The 24,234-nt window shown below is 36.2% G+C and overlaps 1 protein-coding gene across 2 annotated transcripts in view; it reads right to left on the bottom strand.

The window, feature by feature from the left end:
- The window catches only part of LOC149800323 (ATP-dependent (S)-NAD(P)H-hydrate dehydratase-like), a 269,318-nt gene extending 245,300 nt beyond the window's left edge, over positions 1–24,018 (bottom strand). The window contains exons 1-4 of one of the 2 annotated variants that reach the window (XM_089959915.1): positions 23,687–24,018; positions 14,670–14,814; positions 13,240–13,285; positions 9,635–9,723 (exon numbers count right to left, since the gene is read on the bottom strand). In XM_089959915.1, the coding sequence (XP_089816041.1) occupies positions 9,635–9,723; positions 13,240–13,285; positions 14,670–14,814; positions 23,687–23,747 (341 nt within the window). In that variant the 5' untranslated portion in view covers positions 23,748–24,018. The remainder of the gene's footprint in view (positions 1–9,634; positions 9,724–13,239; positions 13,286–14,669; positions 14,815–23,686) is intronic. The other variant, XM_089959914.1, reaches the window with a different exon arrangement.
- Positions 24,019–24,234: the final 216 nt, after the last annotated feature.

The following is a 24,234-nucleotide window of genomic DNA, read 5'->3' as shown; positions in this document are numbered from 1 at the left end:
CAGGTAAGGGGAATGGTGAAGAACAGAGAATAGTAATACAGTCTAATAAAGTCCCCTATCTTATCAAGAGAGGTAGATTCTAGGCCTGTACCAAATAGTGGTTTCAACTATTCAGCCAAATATGAATAGAGACCCATAACTATTTGGCCAAATATGACTAGAGACCCATAACTATTCAGTCAAATATGAATAGAGACCCATAACTATTCTGCCAAATATGAATAGAGACCCATAACTATTCAGTCAAATACGAATACATGACTGAATATTCCAAAATAAAATATTTTTTCAGCAGGGCTAATGACATTCTAATTAATTATACAGTAACCAGCAACACGTGAAGGTTCAAAATAACTAAGGCATTACCAAAATATCAAAGTGCTACAGTTAAATGACTTGATAATGCTTTATATGTTAATTAATGAATAGAAAGATTCAAATTTTCAAAAGCAGTCCAACAGTTACTGATGCAAGATGAATACATTAGATTTATGAAGAAGAAAAAAACCCTAGTCTCTCAACAATGACTGCTAGTAGATATCATCTTCTGTCTGACATGGTGTTGCCAGCAGCACTGAATATACATTCATTTGGGATGCTTGCTGGAGGTGCTGCTAAATAATAAGCACAAGTAAAGAAAACCTGTCAGCATTGGTCTGCCAGCATGACACTAGATCAATATCCTTTGGGATACAAGGCTCATTTAGAAACTTGTTCAACTGCTTTATATATATATATATATATATATATATATATATATATATATATATATATATATATATATATATATATACACACACACACACACACACATATACACAATTAATGGCAATATTCCACAAGTTAAGTGAACAAGTTTTAGCTTTACAAGCATTGTAGGAAACAAGGCTGAGTATGACACATGAGCTAATGATGTGGTAGTCAGACTGGTTTTGTTTTCTTTGTTCTAGACTTCTGGAACATTCCATATAATGGAAGGTTGAAATTATGAGCTCAGACAAGTAGATTTGGCATCACAGATGATCAGCAAGTCAACAGTAACAGATTATGTACCATATATACTTACAAGTAAATGTTATTTACTTAATATTCAATAGAGAAGAGGTCATCTTATAAGTGTGATATATAAAAATATTTTTATAAATCTAGGGGTAATGTCATAAACTCTGGATGTCTGCAGTACATTATAGAACTGTTAATTCAAATATTTTGACGTTTCATGTCGCTATTCTCATTCAGAAAGCCAATTTTTAAGTAAATTATGTTTCTCCAAGAATACTTAGCTCATCACAATACATTAGGAATATTAGCCTGCTACCTCACGATTCCAGACCTACTAGAAGACAAAAATCATCTTTTCCTGTTGAGCTTGTATAGAAAAGAGGCAATAACTCTTGCCCATTACTTCCACTTGGAAATGCAATTTGTTGTAGGTTTTTAGCTGAGAGATATACTAATGAGGATGTCTGCATGACAGGGTGGTTGGGAGGGTTTTTAAGTAATGTAATCTGATTAGTACTTTCAGAGAAACATAATTTACTTAAAAATTTGCTTTCTCGTTCAATTATGATCCCCAATCACAAAATGTTAGGAAAATAAGTAATAGAAGATGGGAATGCTGAGCATCTGACATCTACCTTGGGTATCCTTCATGGGAAAAATAGCTCAATTCCCCATGTGAACTATAACCCGTTCTCCTACTTACATAAGCAACACAGCCTAGGGTCATTTTGACCAATGACCCTTACAAATGGCTAAGAAGATGAATACTGAAATATTTTTACCTAGATAATTTCACCCTCAACTACAGTGAAGCTAACAGGCTAAGTTGATTTAGTTGGGCCTGGTGGTCACCTATGCTGCCTCCACCAGACCAACAAGATGCAAGGTTTTCCTTTGGGATGATAAATCTCTGAGACAAAAGTTTGAGAAAGTTGACTCCGCATGCCAGTGAACAGCTTCTGTTATATCTTGGATCAAAACATTACAATCTAACATGATGCTCGCATCTATGACTTGAAGTAGATCAGCTGTAATCTTCATGAGACGATTTTCATCTGGTGATACATCAGAGTATGCAAGCATACAACCCACTTCAGCCATGAAGGGCTTGATAGGTGATATCATGTGCCCTGGCTCTGACTGGAAGGAAGAGGAGTTTGCACATGCCATGACTTGTCTGTGTGCATTTTAAGTTGTGCTTAAGAGTATGAACAGGACTTTGCATGACTGTTGTTTTAGACCTGTCTATGGAAGCAAGCGAGTGAGTAATGACTCTCTGGTTACCGACAGACTGTACCTATACTGGGCTACAAAGCCTGGTTGTGTCCACAGAACCATCAAACCTTCTGATCTGAACTGATGAGAGATCGGTTTGACAGGCCCTGCTGCATGCCTACCCTGCATGTGGTAGCTAAAGCTATCAGGAATCATGTCTTGGATGACACTATAATGACTGTATGTCTTGGGACATGAAAAAATAATTATTGTTTTTTGTGTCTAAAGATTTATAAGCATTTAAAAATTATAGCATTTTCGGGGTCCCAACAACACTTATAGACATAAAAAAAAGTCGAGACAAAATCGGCACACTAGTGTGCCAGTGACCAACTCTTGTTCATTTACTACGGCAAAAAACTATTATAAACTACCTTGACTGTTTTTATTTTATTATTTTCGTGTGCATATTTTCCAATTTTTCCAACATGAAATAAAATAAAGGTAAATAAAAATGTCAATAAATTCATGGGCGCTTTAAGTTTACCAGGTGACAGGTATTGCATATAGTGTACAGAGCAGTACTTACACGGTGCAAATTGTATATTCTTGTTTATTCCCAAGAATACTAGTTGCAGTTTTGCTTTATTCATTGTTTTTACCAAATCTCATTCTCCCAAATCACATTTAAAAAAGATGTCAATTGCTATTTTATTTAATTTGACCTATGCACTCAAGAATTATCATTTTTCAGCGATATAAGCGATCCAACTAAGCGATGTAAATTATATGAAATGACAAACATCTTTAATAATACAAGTCGCATAAACATCATACAGTATATTCACACAACTGATCATCATTGGTATGTTTAAGTTTTGTGTTGCCACTTACCATAACACAAATTCATAACTTTCAACAGAGAATTCATTCCACCATCGAATTGGACAGCTGGTTGTTTCGGCATGTCCTTGTGTTTATAATTAGCAGATTTGTCTTTTGTTTTCTCACAGAGGACCAGGTAATTGTTTAAACAATGAAACTGGTTTGTGAAAAGTGGGATTTTTGTTTGGCAGCAATACTGGTAAACCTTTTGTTCTGCAACATGAATCCACACAAATTAATTGTTATAAAATCTAAAGTGGGTTGAGCATAATAGCAGTAGCAAATTATTTTGCCCCTACAAAATTATATTGGACTGACTCACCATTGACAATCATTATCAATCAATTAAGGTATGATCACTTGATCAGTTGAGTAGCACGATTAATGCCGCCAAGTAAGCAGGTACTTATTTATGGTCGCTTACATCAAAGCAAACTATGTCTGAGTGTTCAGATATTACAGTTATTTTCAAAGTGTTATTTCTGAATCTTCTTTATTGTATTTTGTAGGTATTATTAAAGTTTAGTGCCAATAATTCGAATCCAAAGGATGTACTTCATTAAGTGTAAGTCAAAATCTTCCATGTACATGTGGTGATGTCATGATGTAAACATGCTAACTAAATGCAGGCGTTGAACCAAGCGATATTGTTGTTCATTCTTATCATACTGGGAGCACAGTTTTAACGTGGTAGGTATTTACTTTTTCAAGGCAAATTACTGGTACATTGATACAATATTCGAATGCAATAATGCTTAAACAAACCATAATATACTGAAGTTAAAAGGGATAGGTTACTGTTGTAAATGCTTACAGCAACCCGCTAATGCTCAACTCTTGTCATCGATCAAATTATACACAATTAAACTGGGTAGAAATAATAAGGAAACAGAAGAAAATTTATATTTATTGACTTTTCAAACAAATGTTGAAGGCGTCCCAAGACTTATAGTACATGAAAAAGTTGCTATAATTTTGCGTCCCAAATAGGTCATAATAAAATAACTTTTGAAAATAATTTAAGGTGTCCTAAGACTTATAGTGTCCCAAGACACATAGTCATTACGGTAGTAACTGTAGCAAAGTGTGGAGTAGAGGTTAAAATTGATTAGAGTTGCACCATGTTAAAACCCTGGATTGGTTCCATTTGGAACAGTGATTTTGGTGCAGTGAGTCCAAACATGGTCTAAAAGATCCAATAGGATTTTATCATGTCCAAAATCATGACTGCCATGATGCTGAAATGTGTCCAATATCATGGGTTGGTAGCCTTTGATATAGATTGGGGCCAACTGTTTCTCCTCAAAGAGCCAGAGATAAAAGTCAAACAGTTTAGGGATTGACACACTTGATGGTATTGGTCTAATACCAGTCCATGTTCCCTCATAAGTTAAGGTCTTCTGCTTTCAAAAGTCTCTCCAAAATTGAAGGTTTTAGCTGTTTGTTCACAAGCTGTTCTAATAACAGCCATGGGCACTGAAAAAGACAGGCCAGGCAGGAATGGAACAACTGTGACTGTGGTTACTAGAGAAGATTCAGGTTGGCTGGAATCTTCCCTGTGTAAACCTATGACCCAGGTCTTGCCCCATCTGAGAGGGGCTACCAGAAACATCTTGCATCTCTGACTCCATGATTTTTGGGTTATTTTTGTATCAGGACAATGGGAGGGTAGGCAAATGCCCACAACCCCTCCCAACTGACTGACAGTGCATCCATGGCCCAAGCTGCTGGGTCTGGGACTGGAGAGATGAAGGTGGGTAACTGGTGATTCCACCTTGCCTCAAAAAGGTTCAGACCCACCCACCCTCAATGTGTGCAGATCCATGTGAAGACTGAGTGATGGAAAGATCATTCTGCATGAAGGACTTGAACTGGACATAGTGTCAGCCCAGACATTGAGTCTGCTGGGAATGCATCTAATTTGTACACTGATATGGAGATTGTTGCACTGACAAATCAGAACACACTGGTCAGGTGAGTCAGTGCCCCTATTTGAGGAAATAGGTCACCACCAAAGAGATGTTGGACAGAATGAGGACCATGTTGGAGAGTCAATCTTTCCAGAAGTGAAAAGGCATAGATGACAGCCTTCCCCTCTAGAAGAATGATGTGTAGAGACCACTCCTCTGGCTCCCACTGAAGCACTCCTCTGGCTCCCACTGAAGTAGTGATGGTCAGTAATGTGTGGACACCCCAGCCATACATACCAGTGTCAGTACATACCGTTATTTCCACTTGGGACTTCTCCAGATGAATTCCCATGGTCAGCCAACCTGGATTATACCACTGGCACAGGAATTAACCTACCTCATGTGTGAGCATGACTGTTTAATCAAGAGGACTTGAAAATGGGTTCTCCGTCATTGTGCTAGCTTCATCATGGAGCACATAAAAAGACAGTCAAGTGGGATCCAGGCTGCTGCTGCATTGGACAATCAAGGATTTAGAACTCTATCGATGAATTCCAAGTCCTGTTGGGACTGTACTCAATGAGTGGGACTATTCTGATTACAAGGACAAAAGGATGCTGCACCAGATTCATGTTGGTCAAGAACCCCACGCCAAGATGGACAAAGGCTGGGATGGACAGAGGTAAAATTTTTCCTAGGTCAATAGAAAGCCTAGATGATCTAAAAGAGAGAGATTATTCCTGCCTAGAAGTAGGAAAAAATGTCCCATGTGTTTCTGGAAGATGTCATCCAGGTATACTGCCATCACTGTAGACGACGACAATCAGAACAGGATGACAACACAATCCATAATTTGGGTACAAGCCCAAGGGCTGATGCTGAGGCCAATGGGAAGAACTCTGAACTAATAAACTGTGTCACAGTAAGCAAAGCGGAAAAATGTTCATGACACTGGGTGGATAGACGAGAAAATAAGCATCGGTCAGATCAAGACGGACAACATACGTGTCACTTCATATGGAGAGGCAGACTGATCTCACAATCCTTATCTTGAAATCTGGAGGTGCAATGAATTGGCTCGGGTGACTAAAGTGGATGATGGGTCTCAACCTGCCACTCGCTTTCTGAATAAGAAACAGCCTTGAATAAAACCCAGGGGATTGTGGCTCTTGCACAATTTCCACTGCCTGTTTCCTTTTTTTTATGAGCAACCATATCTCTTGTTGTTAAAAGGCATCCTTCTCCCAACCTGACAGTGCATCTGTGATGAAGGGAGAGGAGATGGGAGGTAGTTGTTGATTAACTAAACCTGAAGCCCCTCCAAAATGACCCAGATCAACCCCACCTCCAATTCTGAAAGAATTGGGAGATCAAGTGAGCCTGAAATTTGGTTTCTTATCACCTCCGTCTAATTCTTTCCTAAGGATCGATACTGATTCACATGTGAATAAGAAGATACCCTGTCCCAAGTCCACTTAACATCTCTTAATGCTTATGGGGGGCTGAGTGGTTCCAAATGCCTGTGTGGATTGAGTGGCAAGGTAGAGGGACAGTTCCTGAGCCGCCAGCCTCAAAACTTCCTCATTTTTTCCTCCAAAGACAATGGAGACCCAAACAGGGTCATTCAGAAAGCAAGAGTCTGACAAGGTTCGAGTGACATGTCATATCAGGCATAAGTTGAGTGAAGCCATCCAAGTGCTGGCCATTGTATGATGAACAGCCCTGGTAAATATCCTACCAATATTGGCCATCACCTCCCAAGTGTGGCTATTACCAGGTGTCTCCATGAATCTGAAAAGTGCCAATGAAGCCAAATCACACAATGAAGAAGGAGCAATGACATCCTGAACCATCTCTGACTTGGTATGGAGCACATTTTGTCCACACTGGAAAACAGATGCAGACACACAAACAACTGCTATATTCTTGTCAAGTGCAAGGAGATCAGTACTAAAGGTATATGTTACCTTAAGTCTAACCGACTGGGGACGAACTTGACAGATGGTGTCTCTTCCTCCTCGTCTTTAGAACTATACTCTTGAGTAGCAGTAGGGGGTGGAGGGCATTCTGAAGTAGCCAGCACCCTTAAATGAACTTGAAGGTGACTTGAAAGCTAAACCTCAGTCTGTTCCATGGTCAGATCTGAGCATGATGTGAAGGAGTTTCATCATACTCAGTGTGTGTCAAGGCCCAATCTGGGTCTACTTGCAACTCTGGAGAAGACATATCAGGTGGCTTTGAAGACTCAATTCCATCTCTATGAAAACATAACTAGCTCTCCCTTGTGGACAAGCAGTGAACATACATAATTACAGCACTGCCAGAACTGTTGCTTTGCCCGACAAATGATTGGCCTGGAAGCTGGTGGTATAGAGAATGGTTTGACTATCACCAGTACCAGCCGTTCCAAAGGCCTGGATGGCTGGACAGATGGTAAGGTTATATAGGCAGATCCGTCACTAAGATCCCTGTAAATCAGTTGGCTGGTCTGATTCAACAAGAAGGGTCCCCATATAGGAATGGCTGGTGACAGCTCAACGGCTGGTGATGGTGCAGGTTTATTGTGCACTGAATCCAATGGCTCTGGTACAGACAATAATCATCCTCATTTATAGGCCCTAGGACCATACTCGGACATGCGAAGAGACTTACGCCAAATGGACTGCCTAAATATGCAGAACACCCCCCAATGAGTTGGAAATGCAAGCGACAAACTAGTTGGCTGAGCTGTCTTCTCAAAAGGTCTTCCAATGATGGATGGTTGGTGATGGCTGGATGGCTGGTAATGGTGTGGTGTTATAAGGATTTGGATCCAATACAAACCCCATGCATCCTGACACAATTGTAAATCTGTATTGTTCACTTACCTGACGACTGATTTTACTTGTGTACAAGTGCGGTACATATTCCGTTATCAATTAATACCACTAGGTAAGCAATTCCTTATAGTTTTTGTTGCCACTTCCATTATCCAAAAACCACACATGGCTTTGTAGTGATAATTACATGTTAATTAAATATGCTACAGCTGTATTCAGTCATTCCAAGCTAGCACCTGTTTGAGGTCAAGATTTGGCAGACCAATCAGATTAGTGAGGCTACCAATAGTGAAATGAGGCTATTCATGGGTATTATGAATACCATACCGTATGATGAAAGGAAATGCCAGGTGGTTACTCATGTAAATTTCTCAGCCAGTGACAGCTTTTGAACTTGCCAATGTAACTGACAGCAATTTAAAGTAACATCTAGCAAGAGCGAAGATCATAAAACAATTGCCGCCTACGTACAGGAAGAGCACATGCACTTTAAAAAGGAATTTTATTTGTTGGGAATGCAGAGGTCATGATACTTGCAAAGAAAATTAGACAGCATGTGAAATGGTTATTCTTAGGATTTAACCTAAATGGAGTTTACATTTACTGTTTAATTTATTAATGTTTGCTCTCTTTGACAAAAAGCTTCAGCTAAATGGGGGCAAGAAGGTAAAACAACAACAAAAACAAAGAAAACCCGGAAGAGATGAAATATCTCTTTCTCTCATATATCAGACCATATTTTATTTTGATCACGAGGAGCAAGAACAATGCAAATGAATACATATGAATCACTATCTCTGTATCTCTCTTACCCACCAAAACTGTGGAAAAAGCATTTTAGCATTAATGGTGCCATTTCTCTATTGCTGGTAATCTGAAATAGCATACAGTGATACTTTTAAGATTTAAGAAACAGGAAGTTATTATAGTTTAATTCCGCAAAGCATCGCGAGTTAATCCTATCTGTAACTCAATACATTTTCAGGTCAGCATTATTATATGTAGCTAAAAGTATGTAATACATTTTAAATACTTTGTGTGAAACAAATTTGGTAATTTTGGTTACATTAATGATCCTGACTGGAAAGGTTACCGAGTTATACAGATAGGATAAAATTTGTGATGCTGTGTGGAACGAAGTGAAAAAGACAATCCAAAGTATTAATTGGGCCTCGTCTTATACTTGGCATCAACTTATATATGGATGAAGGATGGAAAATTTGCCAAATGTGCTAATTAGACTTGTACTCCATAGCGACTTATAGGCTGGCAAATACGGTAACCAGTTTAACCTAATTTTGCAAAATGCTGGCAAATACGGTATCCAGTTTAACTTGTTTATTGTTCCAAAATGCAACTCTGAGCCACTGACGACAAGTCACCACAGGTCTTCCGACAGATCTGACAACAGAAATTGGCCTTTTGAAGCCCTAACACATGAGGGTAGACTAATAAATGAGTATATACAGTACTAATGCTATTTACTGTTGGTTGACCATTGCTTTGGTAATATCAGTGGACCCCTGACCATTTGCAACACAAGCCATGTGTGAACTGTGACATTCTGGTAAAAGTGGCCAAGGAGAGGCAATGAATGCAGATATCATACCTGCTTATGATTAACTTGCATGCAATTGCAAACAGTATAATATACTGACAGCATTACAGATCATACCATCTTGTTCTTATGATTTCCATCAAACTGCATAGACTTTAACCTACCAGTGCTTCAAGCAACAGTCAATCTGAATCTACACTTGGATGGTGGTTATGTACAGTTAAAGGTAAATCAGTACTACTTACAGAACTGGATGGACGATAAGCTCGGGACTGTAGGACTTGATTACCAAAGCAGCATCTTTTGCACAGAAAACATGAGACAAGTCTGCTCCCTGAAAACATTACATTTTTTTATCAATATGCTTGTTCATCAGTATAGGATTCCTATTATGAAGAAAATAAAAGAGGCATGGATGGTGCAATGGCAACACTATATCCATGCAGTCCTGGGTTCAATCAGTAATTCTGACACATACAAGAGCATGCGGCTGCATATATAAGGTAGAAGATTTTGTCTCAGTGCTTCCAGTAACTCTACCTCGAAAGTCAATCTATGCTAACATGAGCCATGACAGTACTTCATATAAACTGTAAGAACATTTGATACAACTGACATGAAGTGAAACTTAAATTTGAAAATAAAAGTGATTTTGTATGCAGCTCATATCTATAACAAGGAAGCATACATGGGTTTAAAATCTGCCAAAGATCACATGCTGGTCTAAAACTATCAACAGATTCCCCCCATATTGCAAATCTTCATCTATACAATACAACTTGCAAATAATACAAAACTAAAGATTTAAATCTAGGTGAGAATATCAGTTAAAAATTTGAATGAAACATCTATCAGCAATACAGTTCCAGAACTGCAATGCTCTCTGTCACATGTATACGTACTTCAGCAAAACAGTCTGGTTCACTTTTGTTTAATAACATGGAATAATTAACATTAATTAAAATATGATTTCCATATTCCTATTATAATTCGACTAGAACTTGAATCATGTGTTTACTATAGATGTGAAAGAAAGGTAAACTGAGATATAACCACCTGAATAACAGATGCTTCTCCCAGCCAAATCAAAGCTATTTACAAATGTAAACTTAACGTAAGTTTGCAATTTCCCATCTTGACCTTAATCTATTGATCATGAACTCAACTGGAAGCTACCCTTCCCTAAATGTAATGCAACAATCACAATTAGGTTGACAAATATGTGAGAGCTGGAAATTTGAGAAAAAGTTTAACTTTTACTGTGGAACCAAACAATTCCATCTCAAAATAAATCTGATAGTGACTACTAGACTTCAGACTCAGTAGCAAGCTGTCTCTGTTCAAATGAAGAGTATCTGTGATGCTTGATGACAAATGGATCTGGGGCCCCGAGTGGCCTAGTGGTCTAAAGTGCTCACCATTTCACCTCTGTCTGCATTGGTCTGAGTCTCAGGGTCAGCCAATGTGGGTATGTGAGAAAGCATGCCAGTAGCTTCTCATGGGTCAGTGGTTCTTCTCGGGTTTTTTCCCGGGTTCTTCCTCCACCGTTTATACTGGCCACCATGTATAGCCTATCTTGTGCTGAAATATGGCATTAAACCCTACAACAACAACAAATGGATCTGGAAACACGACTTACCAAGCAGAAACACCATAAATTAGAATGCTGACTCTAGAGACCTTGACCTTTCGCATCTCTGCCTCAGAATCAATAGGGAACTACCCCTGCCAATGTACAGCCTCAGAATCAATAGGGAACAACCCCTGCCAATGTAAAGCCTCATAATCAATAGGGAACAACCCCTGCCAATGTAAAGCCTCAGAATCAATAGGGAACAACCCCTGCCAATGTAAAGCCTCATAATCAATAGGGAACAACCCCTGCCAATGTAAAGCCTCAGAATCAATAGGGAACAACCCCTGCCAATGTAGAGCCTATTAATGAAGTTTGATGATAATTATAGCAAGAAAATTTGTCTTATAATTCAGAAAGGAAAATCACATTTTCAGCTACTGACTCAGCAACATCAGAATTTATCGGCTTCTTCCTGTACCCAAAGGAAGCCACATGTGAGGTTTAAGATAAACAGAACACAGAAAATTAAAGCTAGGTTGCAGAAACTGCCTTGTCTTTGGATGAACGGGCCTCTATTTCTACATTCCTCATGCACAACTCATACATTCAGCTATTGCAAATTTGCATAATGAGGTATTAAAACTGCCAATATTTGTTTTAATCATAAAATTATACATGTAGTTCTTTGTTTGAAATGTTTATCCAATTTCTTTCACATCGTTTAGCATGGGCAGAAAAGTAACAATGAAACGTGGTTTGTTGTGAGATTTCAAATTAAAAAAATTCCACTTTAAACATCTTTCACAGACTATGAATGGACAAGAGTCATACAGCCAAATAGCCTATTTTAGGTAATTTCAATGTAAGTTTTTCAAACTACTGTAATGGAGTAAAAAACTGATACAAAATTAACCTGGCAGATATTTAGGTAACAAAACTCACCTATAAATTGGATCCAACTGCAAAGTGCACAGACCCAGATCTGCCATCACATAATGCACTGACAGACCTGGGTCTATGCAGTTTGTTATGAGTAATCAGTAGAACAAACAATATAAGCTCTGATCTGCTAGTGCTTTATGCAATGGGAGATCAAGGTCTATGTTGTTAGCAGTTGGACTGGACTTGAATGGGGGCCGAGTGTTCTAACGTGCTCAACATTACAAATCACAAACATATCACCCATTTCTAGGTGAGCTCGAGTCTTGACTTGGCCAACCGTGGGTATGTGAGAAAGCTTGCCAGTAGATTTCTGTGGTTCAGTGGATCTTCCTGGGGTTTTCTCAGGTTCTACCTCCATTAAATATACTGGCCACCATGTACAACCTTTCATGTGCTAAAAAATGACAAAACCACAATACTAATTTTTATGAGCATATATATGGTAAAGCTTTATGCTTTATGACAAAACCACAATACTAATTTATATGAGTATATATACAGTAAAGCTTTATGCTTTATGACAAAACCACAATACGAATTTATATGAATATATATACAGTAAAGCTTCATGCCAGGACAGGGCTTTCAATCAAGTGATGCTAGCAGTATCTGAGTGAAAGATGTTTAAGTTTTCTGTACTCTTGTATAAAGTTGAGTAAATAAATACATTACACCTGGGACTGACATATATCTGGTTACACCTTATAATAACGATGTTGTGTGCTAGAGTAATTTCCACTTTGGAATGAAAATAACTGTACCGGCCATAAGATGACAATTTCAAGCAAGAAAAATCTTACAAATAAAGTGTGACACACAAAGTTCACAAAATGTGATATCTCACCTGGTCTACTCAAACATTTTTCAAATACTCAGCAAAGTCTCTGGAGTGTTTAAAATAAGTCACTGTATCATACTTTGCAGGTGATGACCAGTACCCTCCATGATGGATATACCAATAAACTTTCATGGCTGTACAAGCAACAGTGTCTAATAAAATGAACCAAGTGCAAACACATAAGATTTATCCTAACTCCAACCAAGACACTTCTAACGTGGGTACATGAGAAAGCCTGTCAGTAGCTTCTCGTGGGTCGGTGGTTCTTCCCGGGGTTTTCCAGGGTTCATCCTCAACCAATTATACTGGCCGCCATGTATAGCCTATCTTGTGCTGAAAAATGGCATTAAACTATACAACAACAACAACAACCAAGACACTTCTGCCAGAAAAGTGACACCCATGTTCTGCCCATGCTTCCCAGGTGGGATAAATACTGTACAATGTGTTTAAAAGATCGTACTTGAAAGAAAAAAAAATATAATTTCACTTACCAGTTTCAAACTGGAAATAGCTGCAAAATATGGAGCCCCAGTGTAGCTATGAAAAAAAAGTAATGACATATCATGAAAAGCAGTGAAAAAAATGGAATACATGGATTATTATCGTACTCTTTCCTCGGAACCCTTTGTTTATTAGATTAGGACTCTATATCTTTTTTCAAAGGCTGCATAAAGTAATACTATCTATTAAAAATCATCTTACTTATAAGGTTTACATTATAACGTTCAATTGTTTGATATCTGTAATTTGTATTTAAAAAAATTATTATTAAAACTAATTAAAGTTATTAAATGAATCACACCTATTATTTTAAATATCCCATTTAAAAAATAGAACTACATGTAGACAGTTTTCTCATAGTTAGCCTTGACTGTAAAAGGACTATGACATCATTCACTTTAGATAACGTAACATAATATCATAATGAACAAAGATGACAAAATAAGGAACAGAGTGGTTTACAAACAAAATCCCCCTCAAAATAATGAAATTATGAAGATACTAGCACACAATTATTTTTTTTTTTACGTTAAAACTGCAGAATGAAATATATTTAACTAATATGACTTAATATGTGATTAGAAGGAATATACATTTATTGTACCTTTTGCCCCGGATTTGCCTTATGGACTGAATTTAGAAAGTGTAGCCAAATTGTCTTTTTACCTGAACAAGTGAACTAAATGTTTTAAAGTGAGTTATTAAAAAATTAGAAAGACAACATGAATACTTGTATTTATCCAAAGTTAAGCTCATTCTTGATGATCAACATGCACACCCCACCCCTTTTCCAACCATTTATTAACTTTGTGATATTTGTTGGATAATAAGCCCACCCCTTATATTTTAATACACTGATTAGACTAAAAATAAGCCCACCCCCTAGATTCTCAATCATTTATTAGACTGATAACAGGCAACCCAACTATATTTTAATACACTGATTAGACTGGTAATAGGCCCACATACTACATTTTAATACACTGATTAGACTGGTAATAGGCCCACATACTACATTTTAATACACTGATTAGACTGGTAATAGGCCCACATACTACATTTTAATACACTGATTAGACTGGTAATAGGCCCACATACTACATTTTAATACACTGATTAGACTGGTAATAGGCCCACATACTACATTTTAATACACTGATTACACTGGTAATAGGCCCACATACTATATTTTAATACACTGATTAGACTGGTAATAGGCCCACATACTACATTTTAATACACTGATTAGACTGGTAATAGGCCCACATACTACATTTTAATACACTGATTAGACTGGTAATAGGCCCACATACTACATTTTAATACACTGATTAGACTGGTAATAGGCCCACATACTACTTTTTAATACACTGCTTAGATTGGTAATAGCCCCACCCACTACATCACAATACAATCTTACTCCTGAGATCCACCAATAACACCAATGCGACCTGCATCTCCCTTGTGTGAGGTGTAAGTAAGTGGCGGAATAATAGATTTCACCATCTCGATAAGACCAGAATTCATCAACGTGGTGTGGACAAATCTTGATGAACCAAGGTGTCCTGTGGCAATAAAAATATATACTTCAATTCTACCAGTCCAAGGAAAGGAATATAACTTTCAATGCATATAAATACAGTATATTTTATATCCTTAATATATTCTGATTTAAAAGGTTAGATTCATTTTTAGGGAATGGATTAAAATATTCTTTTTTATTACAATTAGTGACATTATTTATTACTTTTTATAAATGTATGTTTTTGATCAAAAAGGCATCCCTCTAAAGGACATAAAGCATGAACAAAATAATAACTTGAAAACATAGAAAACAATGCTCATTATGAAAACCTTGACGTCTGTTTGCATAAAGCTACTTAGATTATTCTATTTACCCAGAAAGAACTATTGAATTTATCTCACTTAATGTAAATTTATAATGCTGAGAATCAAATAGATTGTGGTTTCATGTGCTTTGTGTTATACTACGACACAATTTGGTCTCACTTATAACATGTCACTAATATTATAACACCATACATGCCAAGTCTCCCAGATTGTCAGGTAGTCTTTTGATTTTAGACTGCATCCTTTGATCAATTGATTTGCTGAAAAACACTCCAAGTAATAAAAAATCTGCCAAGTACAGGTATTTCGGGCTAAAGCAACATCTGCCAAGCATACGTATTTCCAGCTTAAACAACATTCAGTGGATTTTTAAAACTCTTGTAATCTATCAATCATGTAGTTATTGACCTAACAACCAATCAAGTCACAGATCTAACACACAATGACTCATTTATTGTACAAACATAAGTTGTTTTACTCGTCAATATTTCAGTATTGTGCAATGTGTCTTGCATAACAGCTTGTAGGCAACTTGAAAAGTATAAAACACTTTTTCATCTATTTGGAAATATAATAATTGTGGTACAATACTGAAACATACACTAAAGAATCCAAAGGAAAATACACCATCAGAAAAAAACTATGCAAGTTCAACAGTACTTGGTTTGACAATTTAAACGTCTATAACACAGTGAAAAAGGGACAAAGCTTTGTGTACTGCACAACTTGTGACACACATCTGAACATTTCTAGTAAGGGAAAAATGATCTTGAAAAATATGTAACACACTGCAATGAAAAATCATCGTATCATGTGCCTAAAGTGAGGCAAATGACAGCATCCTGGTTGAAACTTCTCCAGCACAGCTGAGCTGCTTCTTCAGGAGTGTGATGTTATTCTGTAAACAAGTTACAGCAAAGATGATAGTTAAGTTTCTATTTCATGACCAGACCCTTGGCTATCTCAACCCTGACATTGTTGAAACTGAACACTGTTTCAGCATGTTAAGGAAGATTCAGGGAAACCACCATAGAAATGTATGTGGAAAAACAATCATCATTAATATTGTGTACTATAAATGTTAAGTGTGACTGTTTTGAACTCAGACCTTCAAATAATTTTTGTACTGCAGCAAAAGAGCTTTTCTACAATACTGAAAGACAGCCCATGTTGAAAACAAAAAAAGTTTGAGTGTTTGAGGTACCAGTAGGTCACAGGTTTTTGAAGCACTTACTGATTCTTGAGAAAGCTCTTAAATTATTTTTTTGCAAGACTAAGAAAATAGCATAAGAAAATTAATAAAGTTGAGTAACAATTATTCACTGTAGTTAATTTCCTTAGTTTCATTACGTTGTTCACTTTGTGCTTAAATTTATGACAAAACTCATTGTAATGCTAATCTCCCACACTTAGACCCAGTCTCCCTGAGTAGGAATACTGATCTCCCTGATTTGGACCCAATCTGCTTGACTAGGAACACTCATCTGCCTGATTTGGCCCAAAAAAACTTAGCATGTATCTAACACATGTGGTCTCCCAAATAACATGTTAAATGTACTAATATTGTAACACATGTAGTTTTACTTACTACATGTCACTAACTTTATAATACAGGTGGTCTCATATAAAACATGTCACTAATACTATAATAAAGGTGGCCTCATTTATAACATGTCACTAATATTATGACACAATGTGGTCTCACTTATAACATGTCACTAATACTATAATACACGTGGTCTCATTTATAACGTCACTAATATTATAATATAAGTGGTCTCACTTATAACATGTCACTAATATTAAAACATGATGTGTTCTCAATTATAACATGTCAATAATATTATAACACAATGTGGTCTCACTTATAATAACATTATAACACAATGTGGTCTCATTTATGTCACTAACATGACTCTCATGAACAGTGTTTTTATGAGGGAGAACCATGAAAATGTCTATATTGCCACAAAGTAGTGAATAGAACGTAGACATACTCAAAGTTAAATCAAAATCATTCATTACAAGCAACTTTAACTGGATACAATATATACCAGTGTTTTATCTACCCATGTGTCAAATACGCAGACTTTTCCGATCTGACGCACAAAAATCATCAGCAATACGTAAACTGACACCCCCCAATGTTATGATTGCTTATTAACACAAAATAAAGGTTTGGTCTAACTACTTTATTGGCCAGATTACAGCTCTCCCAAACAGGGGAAACATGTGCACATCAGTAACTTACGCTAATGTTATCATAATACATAGGGTTACAACTGAATGTGGAGACTGGAGCTGACCTTATGTGACCTGTAACACTAATATCATTTGTAGCAACAGGATGTTAGAACCATATAATCACCACACACAAGAAAGAGGTGGAAAATAAATACATGATTTTAAAGTGATTCTCACAAGTAACTATTATTTTATGTGCATACTTGTCATGCAACAAACCAACAATTTCCATTGATTGCCTTAAGTTGTTCCAAGACATTGTCAGTGTTCAACTGAAAATGACATCCACAGCAAAAAAATTTAAAATAGATCCGAAACAAACGAAATTATTATTTGGACCATGTTTACAACCAACCGATGATAATAGTATTGTTATGAAACCAGTGGAGCCTTCATCATCTAAAGATGAGGTAATAATTATTTGTAAGCTAAAACGTAATTTTGTGCAGCAATAGTTGAAAACATACATCTGGCTACATTGTCAAAAAGAAGTTAACTTGAGTGAAGAATGTGATAGTGAAGATGCCTTTATGCTTTGCCATATATGTACAGAGGCTAAAAAAAACCACCATGACCAAATGTGCAAAAGACAATAACTTTCAGAACAGTACACTTGTAAGGCATGCTGGGTTGCCAGAACACAAACTGCTGACTGAAGGTCCACAACACCAGGCAGATTTGAAGGCAGTTTTGCAAAAACATTCTTCCAAACACTTTTTTAACATACAAATCTCTTCTTAATTTTAATACATGACTTAATGACTAAAGAAATTGATGCCAATGGCATTCTGAAGAGTTCTGCCATTCAGTGTGACTCGGCTACTACCTGTTCAGAGTTACTGGAGAGCCTATCAAACACTGAGGATTGCCTTATACGTGACCTGCAAAATTCATCATTTGTGACAGCAACGGCAGGTGAAATCACTAAAATAGCCAACAATAAACGCCTTGTCATATATGCTCAGATTATATCTGATGACATGAAACTGTCAACAAGATTTTTTAACAAATATATAATGTTCAGATGCTTCTGGCAAGGGAACTGCCTTATTGGCTTTAGTTACATTATATAACTGATATTTGTGTTGTGTATTTAAATAATGTAATTTTTTTTTTTTAGACTACTGAAGACTGATCATTGGCTTGAATAGAACTCATAGGTTTGGATTTTTACTCTCTCATTTTTGCCTTGATGAGTCAAATGACTTACGTAAAGTCATCTGTAGATAAAACACTGATATACAAATTTGTACTGGCTAATACCAGTTATGTTTTTTCAGTGAGGTCATCCCAAACCCAATAAAGTCTCATGCTAATGACTTTGTTTTTCAGTGAGGTCATCCCAAACCCAATAGTCTCATGCTGATGACTTTGTTTTTCAGTGAGGTCATCCCAAACCCAATAAAGTCTCATGCTGATGACTTTGCTTTTCAGTGAGGTCATCCCAAACCCAATAAAGTCTCATGCTGATGACTATGTTTTTTCAGTGAGGTAATCCCAAACCCAATAAAGTCTCATGCTGATGACTATGTTTTTCAGTGAAGTCATCCCAAACCCAATAAAGTCTCATGGTGATGACTTTGTTTTTAACCAGAGCCTATGTAAAGATGCCAACAAGTCTTCATTACTCATATCACTCCTAATTTCTTTTAAGTATATGCCAAAATAACATGAAGATCAGTTTTTCATTATATAAAAGATCATTCTTTCTTCTTTCTTTTATTAATGACATTATATGCAATGTGGCGAAAAAATTGGTCTTTTTGTTTTTTCAGTTGGACTAGACTCCACCCAACCAAAAGTGTGTTATTGTGCAACTTATGCCTGTACCTGTTTAAAACCTTTGAAAACAAAGTTGTGTAATACTTCTTTAACATTGGATAATATCATAATTTTCTTTGCTAAAACTACGCATTTTGTCTTAAAATAAGTTGTCCAAATTCCAATTGATGTTTTCCAAGCTGTGTTTGATAACTGTAAGGTTAAGTTAGGGTCGGAGGTTAGAGCATATCTCTCATTTAAAAAAATCAATTAATTTGCCTAAACCAGGCAGTGTGGCATATGGAAGTTGCTTTACACAGTGTACAAAATATTTTGGATGAATTTTTATCTAGTTCCAATTGTTTGGATTCTATAAGGAGACAATTTATTTTCTCCAACATTACGATTTACTATGATTTGTCTCATAATAAACTAATATAAGCTCAAATTATGGTGATTACAAATAGGACATGTTACGTAACCAATTCTTATTTCACTTGGTCACTTTCCCTTGAAAACTGACTTGATGACAATGTCACCTAGATCTACACATTTCACTGCAGCAGTCAACCTCAACTATGGTGTGACATAGAAAGATGCCAAGTTGGAAGCCTCAGCAAGAATTGTTGGCAGATAATTCCAAAAGCACTTTGAGAAGGGGGGATTAAGGTGAGCTGAAATCTTTAAAGAAAATAACTGACTGAACATTTTGCCATATTCAGTCCTGGAATGTCTTGAGGAAGGCACTAAGGAATGCAATGCCCATATATGTATGAGGTTGATGCCATCTTATACATCATAGTTATATGTGCATTACAACAGCATAGCTATAATGATTCCCACTGTATCTACTGATTCCACTGTATCTACTGATTCCCACTGTATCTACTGATTCCACTGTATCTACTGATTCCCACTTTATCTACTACTGATTCCCACTGTATCTACTGATTCCACTGTATCTACTGATTCCACTGTATCTACTGATTCCCACTGTATCTACTGATTCTGCTGTATCTACTGATTCCACTGTATCTACTGATTCCCACTGTATCTACTGATTCCACTGTATCTACTGATTCCACTGTATCTACTGATTCCCACTGTATCTACTGATTCTGCTGTATCTACTGATTCCACTGTATCTACTGATTCCCACTGTATCTACTGATTCCACTGTATCTACTGATTCCCACTGAAGATGCTAAAGGATGAGCATTGTAATACACTACTACTATTTCCAGTATTGACAAATATGATACAGGATATGGTGCACATGTTATTGACACAGAAATCAAACCAGACTGTTGCCAGGGGTCCCAAGCACTATCAACTTGTTGGTGTTTTGAATCAAATGGGAGTTTTATAGTAACTTGGTCAACATATTTGCATGGGTGACTCTGTTTTCAAGCAACAGATGTGATGTACTTCACCATCTTTGATAATTTCAAAAATGTTGTCATTGAATCTCTTTGAACATTTGTATGCAGAAGTTCCTCCTTTATATTTATTCTATGTGATTTGTGGTCCTACAACGTAAAACATATCACATATTTTTGTTTTGGTGCTACATCCAAATACTTAAATTATCAGCCTTGTGTAGCATGTTCCTTAGTCAACTGACAGGAGTCCAAGAGGTAACATTTTCAGTCATATCTAACACATTTGGCAGCCAATATCAACTCTTCAACAACTTTAAATCTAAATAATTATACATACGTTAATATCTTTATCCTGATGGAATCAAAATCTGACAGTAGCAAATGGAAGTATTTTCCTGTTCTGTTCAGCTGGATGGAATACTATAGAAACTGAGAATGCCAAAATCAGATTAGAATGAAAAGTGTTTCTTTAACGAAATCAATAAATGGATGGAATACTGTAGAAACTGAGAATGCCAAAGTCAGATTAGAATGAAAAGTGTTTCTTTAACGAAATCAATAAATGGATGGAATACTATAGAAACTGAGAATGCCAAAGTCAGATTAGAATGAAAAGTGTTCCTTTAACGAAATCAATAAATGGATGGAATACAATAGAAACTGAGAATGCCAAAATCAGATTAGAATGAAAAATGTTAATTTAATGAAATCAATAAAAACAGACCAATACTGAAGAAAGCATTTTGATAGCTTTGTTTCGTTCAAGATATTTATCAATAATTTAAACATTTCAGCATTCTGAAAATTTAGATGTTCATTCTGATAGCAGTCAACATGAGCACATGCTACACAAGGCAGTAAGACATAGCACAAAAATATAAATAACGTGATACGTCATACACTGTCAGTAAGACATAGCACAAAAATATAAATAACGTGATGCATCATACACTGTCAGTAAGACATAGCACAAAAATATAAATAACGTGATACATCATACACTGTCAGTAAGACATAGCACAAAAATATAAATAACGTGATACGTCATACACTGTCAGTAAGACATAGCACAAAAATATAAATAACGTGATACATCATACACTGTCAGTAAGACATAGCACAAAAATATAAATAACATTATACATCATACACTGTCAGTAAGACATAGCACAAAAATATAAATAATGTGATACATCATACACTGTCAGTAAGACATAGCACAAAAATATAAATAACGTCATACATCATACACTGTATCACTTGGGACCCTAGGTGATGGTCATGTTAGATATCAAAGAACAAAATAACTAAGTGATGTGCAATTTTTTATATACTTTATACTTTTCATTTTTGAAATCAGTATTGGCGTACCAACAAACTGGACAGTGTGTGAATATTATAGCTAAAATTTATTAAAAAGATGAAAGTCTGCAAATGTTAATATATTAATGCCATAAAAGATTTTCCTACGCAAATGAGGGGGGGTGCATAGAAACGCAGAAATACACCAAAATATCAGAATGCAATGAAAACAATGAAATGCAATTCATTTATATTGTATATACCATAGCGAATATTTTTTGTGTATGTATAATTCATATCTGTGAAATTTAATAATAGTTATATAATACATTAATATTTGCTTTCTTTACTGCAAGTGATGCAACTCAAATTAACAAAGAGCTGGAAATTGTGCATATTTTAGCAACAGTTTTGAAAGTAAATAAATTTTATATTAACAGCCTGTATTACAATGTATACAAGAGTTTACTGTTTGAGCTATTAATAATAAATATCTATTGATGATTTATTAAGTTGATTATTATACTGTGGTTATTAACAGTTACAGTTTTCTTGTTATCTGAAGTTCCGGGATTGCACCAACCAACAAGTAAAACAGCTGCATAGCTTAAGTGTAACCATCATGAATTATGCACAATTATTTTAATGGTCTAAATGCAAAGAAAAGTGCAAGAATGGCGTGGTAAATAATTTCCTTACTTATTTCAGTATTTATATCAAAACAAAAGTTGTTTGTGCACGATTCAGAGTAGTTACATTTTCCATACTGATTACCATTACTAGTATGTACATTAAATGTATTAATAGTACATAGTACACCGCTAGCTGACTAATGTATGCTTTCAAGCATATCAACAGTCTTTCGTTCACCATTTTTTTCTTCTATTTGAGTAAGAGTACGGGATACTAAATAGTTCCAGAAATGGGTTTAATACACAAAGACGTATATATATATAATTCGTTTCAGAAAATATACTAAGTAATTAACAAGTCATAATGAACAATAATCTAGCACAGGGTGGCCAAATGTGTCCCACTGGAATCTTTTGTGTAGCCCATGCTCATACAGTACTTAGTTCTATAATTACAATGCAAATCAGCATGCATGGCCCATGAACATTACATTTTTTGATCATGTGGTCTACGTGGTTGAAGCTGGACCAACCTGTTCAAGTATACACATGTTTATATAAACTGCATCACAAAACCAATCATAAAATCATATTATAAATCTTATTAATATGAAAACTGAACATGATCAAAATATATAAATAAGAAATGTGGGCATTTAAAAATATCAATTTATTAGCAATCAAACAGTGGACTGATGGCGTATGCAGTTTTGAAAATCAGTTTGAAAATAGAGAGCTGATTCAAACAAATTAATCTGTTCTCATGTGACGTATGAGACTTTCTGATAGTCACATATTTAATCATGTGTTGCAACACTATGTTTCAACATTCTTTTCTTATTTTTTGTGATCTACCCTAGAAAAACAAATGGGCCTTTTGAGGTCAAGTCTCTTTGGACTGGGCTTTTTCAACAGTAGTCCCATTTGGCCATGGGCCCTTTCGGTACTGGTCCTTTTTTACCCTGATCCGTATATATTTCTTTTCGGTGTTTTCAATGCGTTCCGGTGTTTCGGTGCGTTTCGGTGTTTCTATGTACCGCAAATGATGGGTGGGTGGGGTTTGGGGCAAATAGTGGAAGTATTAATTTATACCTGTCCCTTTTTAAAGTGACTACCCTACGCCACTAATGCAAGGTTTTGAAACATTTTGATTTAACACTTTTATCTTCGATTGGTAATGCTCTATAGCATATCACTCAAATATCAACACGGGGTGAGAAAGGTCAAAAACAACTAAGACTCATAACAATATGTATACATTATACCAGAAGGAACGAGTCTGTTTCGTCCAACAAGAAATGCGAAGATATTAGCCACTGTAAACATGTTGTCAGTTGTAAGTGCCTCTTCCCTGACAACTTTAGTGTTGTACTTTCTTTTCGTGGAGTACCGCAGCTCTTTGCGTAATATTAACAAGCAATGATTAGCGAGGCTTTCCGAAATGGTCCGCTACACTAATCCTTGAACTCTCGTAATTGTATTGTTAGAATGCAATGAACACTGGGAAGATTGAGGCTATTCGTAAGGTCGCCGTGCATTTTAACGGCAAGACTATTGGCACGGCTGCCGTATAGCTCCTCTGGAACGACTATTCACACAAACTCAGTGCCCATTATTCGTACGGCTGTCGCGTGCCTGTATTGCAAAATGTGCTCATTTTTGCGACTGATTAGATTTAATTGAATTACATAGCTGAGTTTATACATTTCGGAATATTTTAAACTCGTCCCTAACGCATTGACAAGTCGCTGTAGGGATAGTTTCTACTGTGTGCACACTGTGGCCGTGAGAATAGTCTTTCCAAAGATTTACA

This window comes from Sinohyriopsis cumingii, chromosome 5 (genome assembly GCF_028554795.1).
Source record: "Sinohyriopsis cumingii isolate HCF-2022 chromosome 5, ASM2855479v2, whole genome shotgun sequence".
NCBI lineage: Eukaryota > Metazoa > Mollusca > Bivalvia > Unionida > Unionidae > Sinohyriopsis > Sinohyriopsis cumingii.
The sequence above is the reverse complement of the archived record's forward strand: the minus strand, read 5'-3'. Positions and strand labels throughout refer to the sequence as shown.